The following is a 13,894-nucleotide window of genomic DNA, read 5'->3' as shown; positions in this document are numbered from 1 at the left end:
AGTGATGGATTTGGTTTGAGTTGGTGTTCAGGTCCATTTTATGCACAGTAAGGTTAATCGGGACTGGACGTACAGGTTAATGTGGGATCCGAACCACTATGTGCCTCCACCGGGTATCGAACACGAGACCCCTTGATTACAAGGCGACGACGCTACCACTGCGCTATCGAACATAGTGATGGGAATACGTGTTGTGTAACTTAGGGAAAAACGGAAATAAAATCTCGATAATTGTCTTGATAAAAAGGGAAACGGATCATCCATTGAAATTATTTCTACATCAAGCGAGCACCACCTTGAAGCAGTTTCAGATTAAAATTTTATCAAAGTATGACATAGACAGAGCATTTCTTCTGACTAGACTATCGTTTGTCTGCGCTTGCCGCTTTCATATAGTCGCAATATTTGAAATCAGGATATCGCAGGATTTAACGAAAAAAATGGGTGTATGTAAATATGACCCAATCCCTAAACTCCACTGCGCGTTGGTTTGAGAGAAGAGGTCACTTCCGTATTTCTAGTACTGACATCTGGTAGCGAATCGATAACATCACCTGATGTCCCGTACCTTGTGCATACTGGAATGTATTGCAGCGAGATAGGGATATTGACGAATCTTGTGTGCACGGTTCAAATTATCATCATCATCATCATTATTATTATTATTTATAATAATAACTGAAACTTAACATTGCAATCTCAACGAGGCTTTGGAATATTTGTACAACGGAAAGGAAATGGGTCCCACATGTAAACGGTTACATAATTGCATACCTTTAAAGTATGTTATTGTTTACACATTGTTTGAATGAAATTATGAACAAAATACGAGCTTTTTTCACACTTGTACAATATCACAGAAGAGGGTTAGGGAAGTTAAATGAATTGGGTTTCTGCGATTACCAATCTGTTACAAGCAAGTTGCTCGGGATCTTTTTCTAAGTATTATTTGCCCTCCATTGCTTCTTTCTGCTCGCTACTCGCTTTCACCTGTCCCAGCAAACAACCCGACTGCTACAGTTCGCCCAGCGAAAGCCAACTCCCTTCCCCCTGATTTGGACTCGTCCAAACCTGTTTGCAAGCCTATCCAAGTGTACTGTAGTTTCTAGGCCTAGTTCATTGACTTTGCATTGAAGGGCAGGGATGATGATACAAGCGAATGTAGTGAAACGCGAAGACGCCAGCTACCATGCACACTTCGCATTTTTTCGCTTTTTTCCCATCAGTAATTCATGAGCTTCAGACGACGGCGTAGGTGAGTGAGAAGACAACGCCAGTGCCCGCCACAAGTCTGTGCTCCGTGCAGTGCAGTGCTGCCGAGATCACGGTGATGGTAGGACGAGGTGATCTCATTGCCCGTTTATTTGTTGTTCGGAAAATGCACGCGTTGTGCGTCGGTGTTGCACGGTGAAAGAACATAGTTTCTCTGTAGCGGCGACCATGTCGATCTGGAGATTTGAAGTATGCCGTAAGTAATGTTTGAAGGTTCGGCGAGACAGATTGGTAAACCCGAATGGATCAGAAACACATTATATTTTACGACCTGCACGAGTACATCAAATTACTCGCAAGGATGGCGTAAGTTTTTAAAAGTGTTAAGTTGTATAGGACTTAGTCAAGACTAGTGAATTTTGGTCCCTTTCTCGTCAAGAAAATATTGTTGATTCGCCAGCCAAAAAATGGAGGTCTCGTACACCGTAAGAAAATGTGACGCATCAATAAGTTTTTACAAAGGCGACGTCGCAGCGATATAAGATGTGGCTCCCAGTGCAGTTAGAATTAGTCCTACAGGGAAGCTTGTGACAATATCAGTATATAGAAATAAAAAAAAAATAGTGAGGGGAAAGGATTAGTTTTGTATTATATATATTTGGGAGGTAGTGTTTTCATAGTGTGTGTGTGAGTGCAAATGTTCAGTGTGGCTTGTGATACAAGTAAGGATCAAAATGGTGTGCTTGTGAGAAAATATTGAAGAAAAGTGGCGGCCAAGACAAGGCAGCCAGTTTTAATGGAGACTGTCCAGTCTGTTGTTCACCTCGAACATGGTGGAATGGCATCACAGACTCAGATGTCCTACCCACCGCGCTCTTCCTCTTTACAGAGGTAAGTAAGTTCTTCATAATTTAAGCGTTTAAGTTTCTTATAATTTTCTTCCATTTTTATCTTGTAACAGATCTTGTAATCCAAGATTAGATATATAAGGTAAGCCCTTATCTAGAAAATTGATAAGCAAAATAAATAGTACCGAAATATGATCATTAGTTCACATATTGGAAAGCGAACCATCTTTTAATGTACACATGTACCAACATTTTATTATATTTATTTATTTCTTTTGCCTCGTGCTCTTTCTTTAGCGCGTACCCTTTCCTCCTTCGCTATGGAAACCAGTCTTTGTTCCGTTGACGTGGAAGAACCGTGTGGTAGCTTGGCAACGTGGATTGGTACCGTGGGAATCTTAGATACGGCAACGTAGGAACACTGCGTCGATGCCATATCTAAGCAGCGTGATGTGGCAACTAGGCGCTGGCTGTCTTTCCCTGCATTGTTTCCAAAGTCACGAAACCTGCTTAATTGGCAGAGCACCTGAACTGAAACTATGGCCATTACGGTCACCTAAGTCTTACAAAGTACAAAGAACAAGTCTCGTGCTTTTTATGTTATCATAGTGGTGGGATAGTAAAATGAAATAAAGAATATTATATGGGAATAGGAACAGAATAATGTATCCCAAGTCTACATTCACAAAAACGAATGATTTCGGGTGTGATAATTGCACTTTTCATATATTTATACCTATATATTAATTTTATAAATTACATTACTAACTTATTTAAGACAAACGTTACGTCACACTTGACTAGGAAAATGATCCTTCAAAATTATCGAATTCGGTTAATATTCAGGTACAAACAGCCAAACGTTCGGAAACAGCGAATATACACTAATTTTTATTATTGCAATATGTATTGCATGAACATTTTGACCACGAAGAATGAGTTAAACCCAGTCTGAAGCAGTATCTCCAATAATCATAGCTTGAAGTATTATTGCAGCTGGGCTACGAGAGCCCCTAGATGTACGCCATGTTGGATGTGAATGCACGAGTAAGGAGAACGTGAAAGCAAAAATTGAAAGATACATTAAACGGCGTTCGAAAACATTTCTGAAAGTTTGATTTGTGTGGATATAAGAAAATTACGTAAAGGCCTTTTCCCAAGCTCGGGCTGTAACTTGGAGCGGAAATTGTGTGTAAATTACATATGGAGAATGATTTGCTGCATTTAGTTATTTGATTTTACGAAATAAAGACGTAGATTTTGTGTTTTGGAATAATAAAAGATATGAAAGTCCTAATGCATTTAGAAAATTAAAAATAAATTTGCTGCATTTATGACCGTGTTAGGATTTTCGGAATTTGCAACCGAACTTTGAGGTCATACTAAAATGCTGGAATAACATCTGTTTACCTGAAAATATTATTATTATTATTTACGACTTTGTTTACATGGCGAAGTTAAGGCTCTAATATATTATCTTCTACTTAAACATTAATTAACAGTATTCCTTATTTTTCATTATTTACAATGATAAATGAAACTAAATAAAAGCAATACAGTTTGTATAGGGGGCACACACACACATAGCTACATCAGAGAAAATAATTTCATGAGCTAAAAACATTATGCATTTTTTCTTTATACTTTCTTTGTACACACCACTTAGTCTGGGGATTCATTTGGAAGATCCAATTGTTTAGCATGCATACTAACCTGGTGAAAATCAAAGAATTTGATGCAGCTTGGAGAGAGATTTTAAATCTTCTATTTCTGAGTTGTGTACAATAGGACAAAGTTGTGTTAAATGCATTTATCACTTAATTTAAGGCAGTAAATCTTTGCATAGTATGGTGTTGAGTGTTCGTGATAGAGAAGACGGGAGATTGAGCTTCAATCCTTTCATGCTTGGGTTTGTCAACTTTCAGATGCTTTAAGTTACAAAATTTATGTAGATTTAATTCTGTGAAGTGAAATGACTATATATTTTTGTCGATGTTTGAAAGCTTCTCCTTTAGTTTTAAAATTGTTACTGATATCGAAATTTCTCCCTTGTCTTTGCTAAGTACACATTTGCACACCCTGTAACTGGTGGTTGAGAGTTATAATACTGATTCTTTAAGGGGAAAGATAAAAAGCTTCTTGGTGGAAATAACTAAATCCCCTGCTATTCCTATTAAAGATGTTATATCAGCCAATTATCATTGTCTAAACTTTGCATAACTTAATATGATTTTGTAATGCAGTTTCCTGTGTCTGTGGTGTGTACTTGTTGGTGTCAAGAATATAATAATAGTCATATGCACCACGAAATTTTTCCGCTCCTGTCTCCAAACCATTTTCTCCTTCATATCTTTATGTAGTACTGCTGTTAAGCCATGCAAATAGCTCATATCAAATCAAATTTATTTATCCAATTAAATATAGTATTGAATAATAGGCATTGATTACATTATTAATTCATTAATATAAATAACAATACAGATATCATTATTTATAAAATGCAAATTTGCAAGAAGTACCAATTGGGCCAAGTAATCAGAATATTCAAATATATTATTTGCACAGACATACATTATAGACTTAATAAATATAGCCTAATGTTCTGTTAATGTCAGATTCTATTTAAAATGTGAACGTGATTTGACGAGACATTATGTAATCTAACATAATTTTCATTAGTGAGGCCAATCTGCTACATGAATAAAACATTATAATTGTGACCAAGGCAAAATTTATTGTATAAAAAATATACACTAAAAACTTAACATTTCCACCCTCTTAACAGGGTCTTCTTCAGACGAAGATTCACATTACTACAGTAGAGTGACACTACGTGTAACTTGCATAGTGTAAATGTGACCCTCTTCTGAAAAATATAATGTTGGTTTTGATGTGGTCAGAGTTGGGAGTAAAGCAACACAGTTGCTTGCATTACTTTACTTAACATATTCAGGACTGAAGGATTTATTTGCCAGGACATAACTTCTTTTAATTTGCTATTTTAAACTTGTGCATGTAGAGTTACACTAGAAAAACATGCAATACTAGTGTAAACTGTTAAAAGGTCCTTATTGTAAGACAGTAATGGTAACATGTTACCTTTTTCCTTTTTCAGTAATCTGACTCTTGACATGAGCAAAACCTAGGCTAGTACTTACAACATTAACCATCCATGGCAATTAGTTAGGACACTTAATTTATTGAAGTACACAAGTTTATTGGATGAATTATTTTAGGTCATAAATAGAGACTGGATTGTCAGGCACTAAAAATTGCCCAAAAGCCCAATAAAATGAAGGAGATCAATTTATATTTTCTCGTTTTGCATAGTTTTCTGACATTTTTAGCCAGTCATGACAATGAGAATGTATGCTATAACCAAATACAGTTGATGGCAGTGCATTGACATCAAGATTGTGGATCAACCATTCTAAGTGCTCATCTCATCTTCATCTTCTCCTGCTTTTTCAAGATTTTAGGCAATTATTCACCTAACAGTATGGCACTAGAACTTACATGTGATGTTTGTAGTGCCCTGAAATGTACATCTCTACTGAATACCTACAAATCTGATCACTGGAACAAAATAGAGATTTAGAGCAATATCCCGTCACTAATGATAAATCATAAAATTAAATATGCCATATCCAATTTCAAAGTCAGCCTTTCTCTCATTGTAAAGATTTTTGTAACATTTTGTGTAAAAAAAATGCATCTTTAACATTGCTTTTAGGCCTGCTAGTCTTTCTCAATGAAAACATTTATTCTTGAGGAGGGCCAACATAAAAGAAATAACTATATTTGTTCCAATATTTGAACTACAGTAAACATATGTTTGTTAATAAACTTTTTTGAAGTGTATTAATGCTAGTTGTTATAATCTCCTGTTTACACTAAGATACACAGTTGTTATAATCTAACACTAAGAAATGTCTGAATAAATATAAATGTCCACTTTTTACTTTGGAATAACATAAAATTATGTATAATTCAAACCATACAAGGAATGTTATACTGGCTAGTTCATTACACATGCAATGTTTCATCTTTATTGTTTTGTTGCGATTAATACTGGACAGAGATGTAATATAAACTCAAAATAATAATAATGCAGAAAGTTTCCTGATGTTCAAAAGAATCTTGATGGCAGAAACTAGAACTGTGGATGCCATCTAAGTCAATTATACTAGCACAAGCACCAACTTTATGTAATTTCTGAATTCAGTTAATTGTGCAGTCAATTTAAATCAGTAATATTCCATAAAATATATGTGAACTTGCATAGTGAATGAATACCTCTAATATTGTTTGTTATTTAAGGAAAATAGTCCGGCTTCTGGCAGAGTGTGTCAAGTCATGTTTTAATTGACCATAAGATACATATGCATGGAAAAAAGTGGCATTAGTGAAATTTCAATGCCAGAGACTTGTTTTCAATAAAAATGCATTTGTATTGTATATGATGTTCATGTATGTAATTAGAAATAACATGATTAATAGTATCTGGACTAGTTCTGCATGGGACTACTTTTCGGTCACTCATACTTATTTGAGTGTCCCATCATCGAGCATGCTACACTGAGTGCATGCAGTGGAATATCATTTTAATGTGACAGTAATTGTGGACACATATATGTAAAATATTCGTCCTGGTAGTTTCAGTCCAGAATAACCTGTTTCATTTTCATATATTACTGGATTGGTAAGATAGACTAAACTACATTTTAACATGGAGATAATCATTAGTTTAAGTTTCGTCTTCCACATCACAATCCATATTTGAGGGTCCACTATCAGACAAATTACAGTTGTATGTGTACTACCGGGCTTCTAGTGTATATCGTCAGTTTGCTTGCTCGAGTGAAGCAGCTTTAAATCACTTACGCTATCTAGCATTGCCAATGCTAACTATTTGGCACTCGAGCGACATTATCTCCCTGCAACACTCTAATCTGGACATCTTAATATTCTGCTTAGTTTCCACTGTGCCACATGTTTTCATATGAATAATATACATGCCTGTATTGTACAGAGCATTCCCTGACATTTGCTACGCGACTCAGTGGCAAGCGGCTCCGCGACAGTCGGCTATTAAAATTACAGTTTTCATATTGTGTACTAACCTTGACTACAGAAATTGTTGAAAATGATGACCCTCTGCTGCAACACATTCCTGGCATCTCCCAAGGAAATTGGCATTTACACGTGCAAGTTCGTCTACTATAATTCTCCCGATTTCTCGTACAATACTCTTAAAACTCACGGATGGTGTGCAGATTGTCTTTGTATACTTTATTTTTTTACTGTTACCCTAAACTTTTTTACGAGATTTAATATAGTGGTCCTATGTGGAACAGGAACACCAGGAAATTTCGTTGCAAAACGTCGTCACACTTCTCCACAATTCCTCTTTCCAAAGTAACACTAAACAAGCTAAATACTTTGTTGTAAGGCAAACTTTTGTGGTGCCATATTAAGCCACAATCTTCAACACACGGACACAACACAACTTCCGAGGAAGGATTATACTGGCATCAGTCTGCACTGTCAACAGAAAGGGAAAGAGAGTGAAGGCAGGGAGAGCAAAAAAAAAAAAGAAAAAAGACTGTAACGTGCGACTGTCGCGGATCCAGTTCACCTGGAAAGACAATTGCTGACGCCGGGTCGCTTGCCGCCGAGTCTCGTAGCAAATGTCAGGGAATGCTCTGTGACACCTGAACCCTGAATAGGTGTAGTGAATACTGCTGTCAGGATCTATTTTCAGATATAATAAACTATACGGTGTACAGCAATAAATCTGGAAAAATGTTATTGCTAGTTCATTGAAATGACACCTTGCATTCTAATTAAACATAACGCTCTACCATTTCTGTTAATATATTTAAAGCATTTTACTTTAGTATGAATTTTAAGTTTAAGCATTATTTTATGCCCAGCCTGCCCCAAATTTCAACATATTTCACCTGTCACAGATAAAATACATAAAAATTGTTTGTTACGTATTGAAATATTTTTCCTTTGATCTGTATGGCATTCAATCATATAGAAACTGCAATCCATAAGGCTATTTGGAACTGCTTACATGATGGTTGATTTGTATTTGATGTTGGAACCACTTGCAAATGAACCATGTTTTACAGGATAAAATAGTTAATATTAGTGAAGTGCTGGATATTTTTTTGGTTACTGGCTTGCATCCTGGGAACCATTCCAAGATAATTCAGTGCTCATTTTTGTAAACTAATTTCACAGAATGTATACCAATTACCCATTTTTATTCTTGATGCTCTAACACATCAAAAGGGACCCCAAATCATACATTTGGATTGATTTATCACTAAGAAAATTTATTTTGGCGAAAATATAAAATCAACACTTAAAGCCGTAAATGTGGTGTGTCACAAAATTATTAATGTGAAGCTTTCTTAATTGAAAATAATCTTACCATGGCTATACATTTGACAGTACTTCAGTAACTATAAAGTGAACAATTGCAAAAACTCTCCACCATGTCCTTGAGTGACACTGCAAGGGTTTTCCACTATGTGAGAGCACATATTCTATGTAAGAATTAACCATTTAGTAGTTACATGCAGTGGCTAACGGATGTTTGTGCTTTGACCATGAAGTTCTGACCTCAGGGCCATGCCCAAGGGGTTCATGTCCCCCCCCCCCATATCGAGCCATGAAATATTTTATGCAAACCTATAAAAACGTACAAAAATAACACGGACGATTTTTAAGAGTTTGCAAGAGTTTCTGTTTTCTTCTTTCATAAATGAATGTGTTGTTTCTGGAGACAGACAGACTTCAGAAGTCTGTAGTCTACTATATTTATTAATTTTAGTTTTATAACCATCTATGCAACGGTACCAAACGTCCCAATTTGGTCGGGACAGTTCACCATTTTTTACTCCCTGTTCTGACTTTTTCGAACTGCAGTCTTGATGAGGAAATGTCCTTTTTTTTGGTTAATTCACATTCAGACATGTTCTTCATTATAAGGATCATTCCATAGCATTGGAGGTCACATACAGAGCACGAATTCCCACGGCGGAAGGGGATCTCCCACCTTTCCCCCAAAGATCTTGTTCTATTAAAATATTCCCCCATCAAAAATTTCCGAGGGTTGTGTTGTTGTGTTATAACAACAAATATAAGCAATTAGTTCAAACATTCTATACTAAGAATAATATCATTAACACAAAGAAAAAAGAACAAAGAATGATTTCTGTGTGTGTGTGTGAATATTGCATACATCTCTTGTTCTCTCTCTTCTCTCTTTAGGGCTGGTAACAGCATGGTGTAAAAACGTACTTCTACATTCATAGATAAGATTTTAAGATTATATCAAATTGGACTAGTAAGAAATGGAGCCATAGCTGTGAAGGTGGTTGTCACTGTCACCTAGGCCCATGGAATATAGAAATTAGACCGACCTGTTATTTCTCCTCCATTTCTCACCTACTTTCGTCGGGAATAAAACATAGCACTTACATGTTAATTTAATAGGAAACTAATGTCTTCTTAAAGTTTCTCATTTTATGGTCCCTCCACCTAGTAAACTTTAATTTGCAATAGAGTTTGCAGATGTGAACAATAACTCACACTGCTTGAATGGAGATATGGGATGGACAACCGAACCGACTACCCTTTTATTCGCCACATTTCTTGAATACTAAGTTTTCTTTTCGTCGGATTCAACTGAAAAGAGTAGGTACATAAAATTTATTCAATGTCTAAGTATGCCAGTTACATCTAGAGGAGGGGGTGGGGTGGGCAATGCAAATTCGGTGTGAGGGGTGTGAAAATCTATTCTCGTCATAGGCACTGAAATCTCTAGCTTCAACTCTGATAAGGAAATGTTTCGAGAGACCATGTACACCATTATAGAAACATAACACAATAAAAGTATGAAAATTTAATTATCATTATTAATAAAGAGCAATAATTAAATAAAATCTAACACTTATTAAAAGCATTTCACTTATCTCTTAATTTCTTGACATTTTGAACCAGTTGTTAAAACAATTAATTTGTTAGTTTATAAATGTAGCAAATCAATTTGTTTATAAGATGTTTATAAATATAATTAAATTGATTAATCAATACTATTAATTAATTATATAATAATTGTCACATGACATATATATATATATATATATATATATATATATATATATATATATATATATATATCATCACCACGGTTCCGGGCTTGGCCCCCTCTCACAAAAATCATGGGTACGGGCCTGTGTCAACACCAATGATAAATTTTCAGTGTGAATGTGATAGAAAAGCTATGAACACCTTATGTAGCTGCAATTGTTGGAACTCTCATTTGGAAAGCTTATTGCACCAGACATTGTGAAGAAAAATCCAAGATAAATATGAGATATTTTGCGAGAGTTGCTTCACCATTTTCATATCACAAGTTGCGAGAATACACACACACACAAAAAAAAGTTCCCACATACTCGAAGGTAAGAAAAAAAATCACTTTTTTGCATCCCATTGAGAAGATAAAGAGAGAATTGCTCTTTGATTTTTCTACCAGAATAACCTTTCGAATTAATATTTAAATTTGTATTTTTGAAATCAGCGAAAGTGTTTATTTTTTTAATTGGAATTAAATGAAATTTACCATGCTCAATGTTACCACAATGACATCAAGCAGATTATCTTTCATAAAGTAAAATGCCAGAGTTTTCCACAAATCTTTACAAAAATGTAAAACGTTATGCTTTTCATTGTCGCCTTCTTGACACTTGGCAGGAAGAGTGGGATGCAGTAATGGGGAATGAGCTTCAATAGGTGCATGGTGTTCTTCGTCCCATCCCTCTTGTCAAGAAGAAGCTCTTCTCTCTGAACTGCATATTCGTCACAGCCACCTTACACATGGTTACTTGCTGCAAGGGCTGGACCCTCAAATGTGTCCTGTTTGTAATGTAATTTTAAGTATTCACTATACTCTTTTTGAATGTGCCAAATTTACTTTCCTCAGGCAGACTTTTAACCTTCCCAACTGTTTGTGATCCCTGTTGGGAGATAACAACAGAGTTTTATCGAATGTTCAGCTTTTTGCAGAGTCAGACTCTTCTACTGTCTATGAGAAAGCTTTAAGTTCAATCTTACATTTTTGCACTCATTTTTCCAAAGGGCTTTTTACACTCTTTGTTTTAAAGTTGTAATTAAGAATTTTAGATAAGGTTATATTTGCCCCATACACAATGAAGGGTGCTAAATGACCTAAATTGCTGGCACACCCCAAAATTTTTAATTCAATGAATCACAAGCATGCAAGTCACAAGATGCTTGCTAGATGTCTGCTAGTTTGAGTATGAATATGTTCATTGCTGTAATTGGTATTAAACATCATTGATAGAGACGAATGGATCGGTATCAGAAATCGACACAAACCATCTCGCTTATTACATCATCTGGGACTCAAGCTCGTATCTATATTCATTTTAAAGTGGTACCATGTAGGCCAGTTGATTAAAGCTTGCTTTATTGTTGTGTTTTTGTAGTTGAGCAGCAGGATTATGAGATACATTATTCCATTCTATTTCTTACTTTAAATCACTTTATTTCCCCATATTAAGGCTTGGATGGAACTGTGACAGACAACATGGCAGCTGTTCTCGATGTACCTATTTTTTTTTTTTTATTATTGTAAAGTTAAATGTACAATTTATCCAATTACGTTCTTCACAGTTCGAAACTACAAATACTAAATGCTCAAAGAAAGTATCAAATGCAAGTTTACTAAAGTGAAAGTGCTGCCTCGGCACCCTAGCACTGCGGCATCAAAGTTAACAGGTTTGACTACAAGCCTGGCCATGGATTTTCTTTACGAGTGTCCATCAGCAGGGCTAGAAAGATCCCAGTTGCCAGGTAGCCATGGCAACTAAAAATTTCAGCCTGGCAACTGTGATCTTTTGCTGTAATATTGATGTTTTTTAAGTTTGGATGTACGAGATTTTGAAGACTCTTTAAGTTCAAATTGCAGGACAGCGTAAGTTAGCAAATGATTCTTTTATCAATGTTGTGTACACAATCAATCACAAACAATTTCTTACTCTTTGTCCCCGTACCCTGCATTTCCCACTTTCTCACATAATTTATTGATATTTTGAATACGGTGATGCTCAACTTCTTCTAGTATGCATAACTGCTAGTAGGTGATTTCCTGGCACCTGATTTCCAGAGCTGGCGCCTAGCTCTGAAGAATATTTTTCGAGCACTGTCCATCAGTTTCATCCAATTATCAATGATCCTTATGTTGATTCGCAAAAAGAGGCAGAAGAGGGATGTGATATAAAAATACTAAGGTTAATGCTTTCATTTTGTGGAGGGTTGCAATGGACATCAAGTGATATCATCAGTTATGTCCTTTGTGTGCTTTAAAAGTTCATTTTGGGTTCAAAATGGGCATACTTGTGCAGAATTGGTTTATACTCATGACCACGAAATACTTACTTGGCTTATCATGGATATGTTTGGTACAGATTTCGATGCATGGTACAAGGTAGTGTGTTGCAGGGAGAGGATTTTGCTTGTGCACCAAAAAGTTTGCATGAATAGATAGCGTTCGGAATTGAGACATTCTTCGCTTGAGCGATTGAACAGGCAAAATGAGTGGTATGCACTTGAAAGTCCAGTAGTACACATATAACCATATTTGTCCATGGTAGTGGGCCCTCAGGATCATGAAGTGAAGGATGCCTTGAAATTGAAACTTAAGTGAAGATTGTCATCATCTCAATGTTACAATGTAGTTTAGTGTATGTTACCCATGTATGAAAATGAAATACATGAGTGTGGCCTGAAGTTACCAAGGTGGATATTTTACATACCAGTTGGGCTGAAAAGTTCGTAGGCTGACTCATAGATGGTGTTACTAGAATTAAATCCATGTGATTTTTACTTAGTACTAACCTTCAAAAGATACGTGTATAAATTTCACAGCTGCCGGATAATTAGTTCGTGAGATATAGCATTGTGAGTGAAGCAGCTTTTGTTATTGTGAAAAAATGGATAAAAGAGAATTTTGTGTGTTAATAAAGCATTGCTTTTTGGCGAAAAAAAAATACTGTTGAAGCCAAGGCTTGGCTTGATAAACATTATTCGGACTCTGCACCAGGAAAATCAACCTTTGAGAAGTGGTTTGCTAAATTTAAACGAGGCGAAATGAGCATCGAAGACGATGCACGCAGTGGACGCCCCAAAGAGGCTGTTACCGACGAAAACATCAAAAAAGTCCACAAAATAATTTTAAATGATCGTAAAGTGAAGTTGATCGAGATAGCTGAGACTTTAAAAATATCAAAGGAACGTGTTGGACATATTGTGCATGAATATTTGAACATGCGAAAGCTGTGTGCAAAATGGGTGCCGCGCGTGCTCGATCAAAAGCAACAACGTTTTGATGATTCGGAGCAATGTTTAGCGATATTCAACCGTAATAAACATGAACTTTTCCGTCGATATATTACAATGGATGAAACATGGCTCCATAACTACACTCCAGAGTCCAATCGACAGTCAGCCGAGTGGACTGCACGTGATGAACCGAATCCAAAGTGTGGAAAGACGCAACAGTCGGCTGGCAAGGTTATGGCATCAGTATTCTGGGATGCGCATGGTATTATATTCATCGATTACCTCAAAAAGGGCCAGACCATCAACAGCGATTATTACATAGCGTTGTTGGAGCGTTTAAAGGATGAAATTACGAAAAAACGGCCCCAGTCGAAGAAGAAAAAAGTGCTGTTTCATCAAGACAATGCACCGTGTCACAAATCAATGAAAACGATGGCAAAATTATATGA

The 13,894-nt window shown here is 36.1% G+C and overlaps 1 protein-coding gene across 2 annotated transcripts in view; it reads left to right on the top strand.

Moving 5' to 3' along the window:
• The first annotated feature begins 1,056 nt into the window (after positions 1-1,056).
• Smr (nuclear receptor corepressor smrter) overlaps positions 1,057-13,894 on the top strand; it is a 232,534-nt gene continuing 219,696 nt past the window's right edge. For both annotated transcript variants that reach the window (XM_083128468.1, XM_083128467.1), the window contains exon 1: positions 1,057-2,103. In XM_083128468.1, the coding sequence (XP_082984594.1) occupies positions 2,009-2,103 (95 nt within the window). In that variant the 5' untranslated portion in view covers positions 1,057-2,008. The remainder of the gene's footprint in view (positions 2,104-13,894) is intronic.

This window comes from Lepisma saccharinum, chromosome 9, assembly GCF_977018435.1.
Source record: "Lepisma saccharinum chromosome 9, izLepSacc3.1, whole genome shotgun sequence".
In the NCBI taxonomy this organism is placed as follows: domain Eukaryota; kingdom Metazoa; phylum Arthropoda; class Insecta; order Zygentoma; family Lepismatidae; genus Lepisma; species Lepisma saccharinum.
Note: the sequence above shows the minus strand (reverse complement) of the source record. Positions and strands in the feature narration are given on the sequence as shown.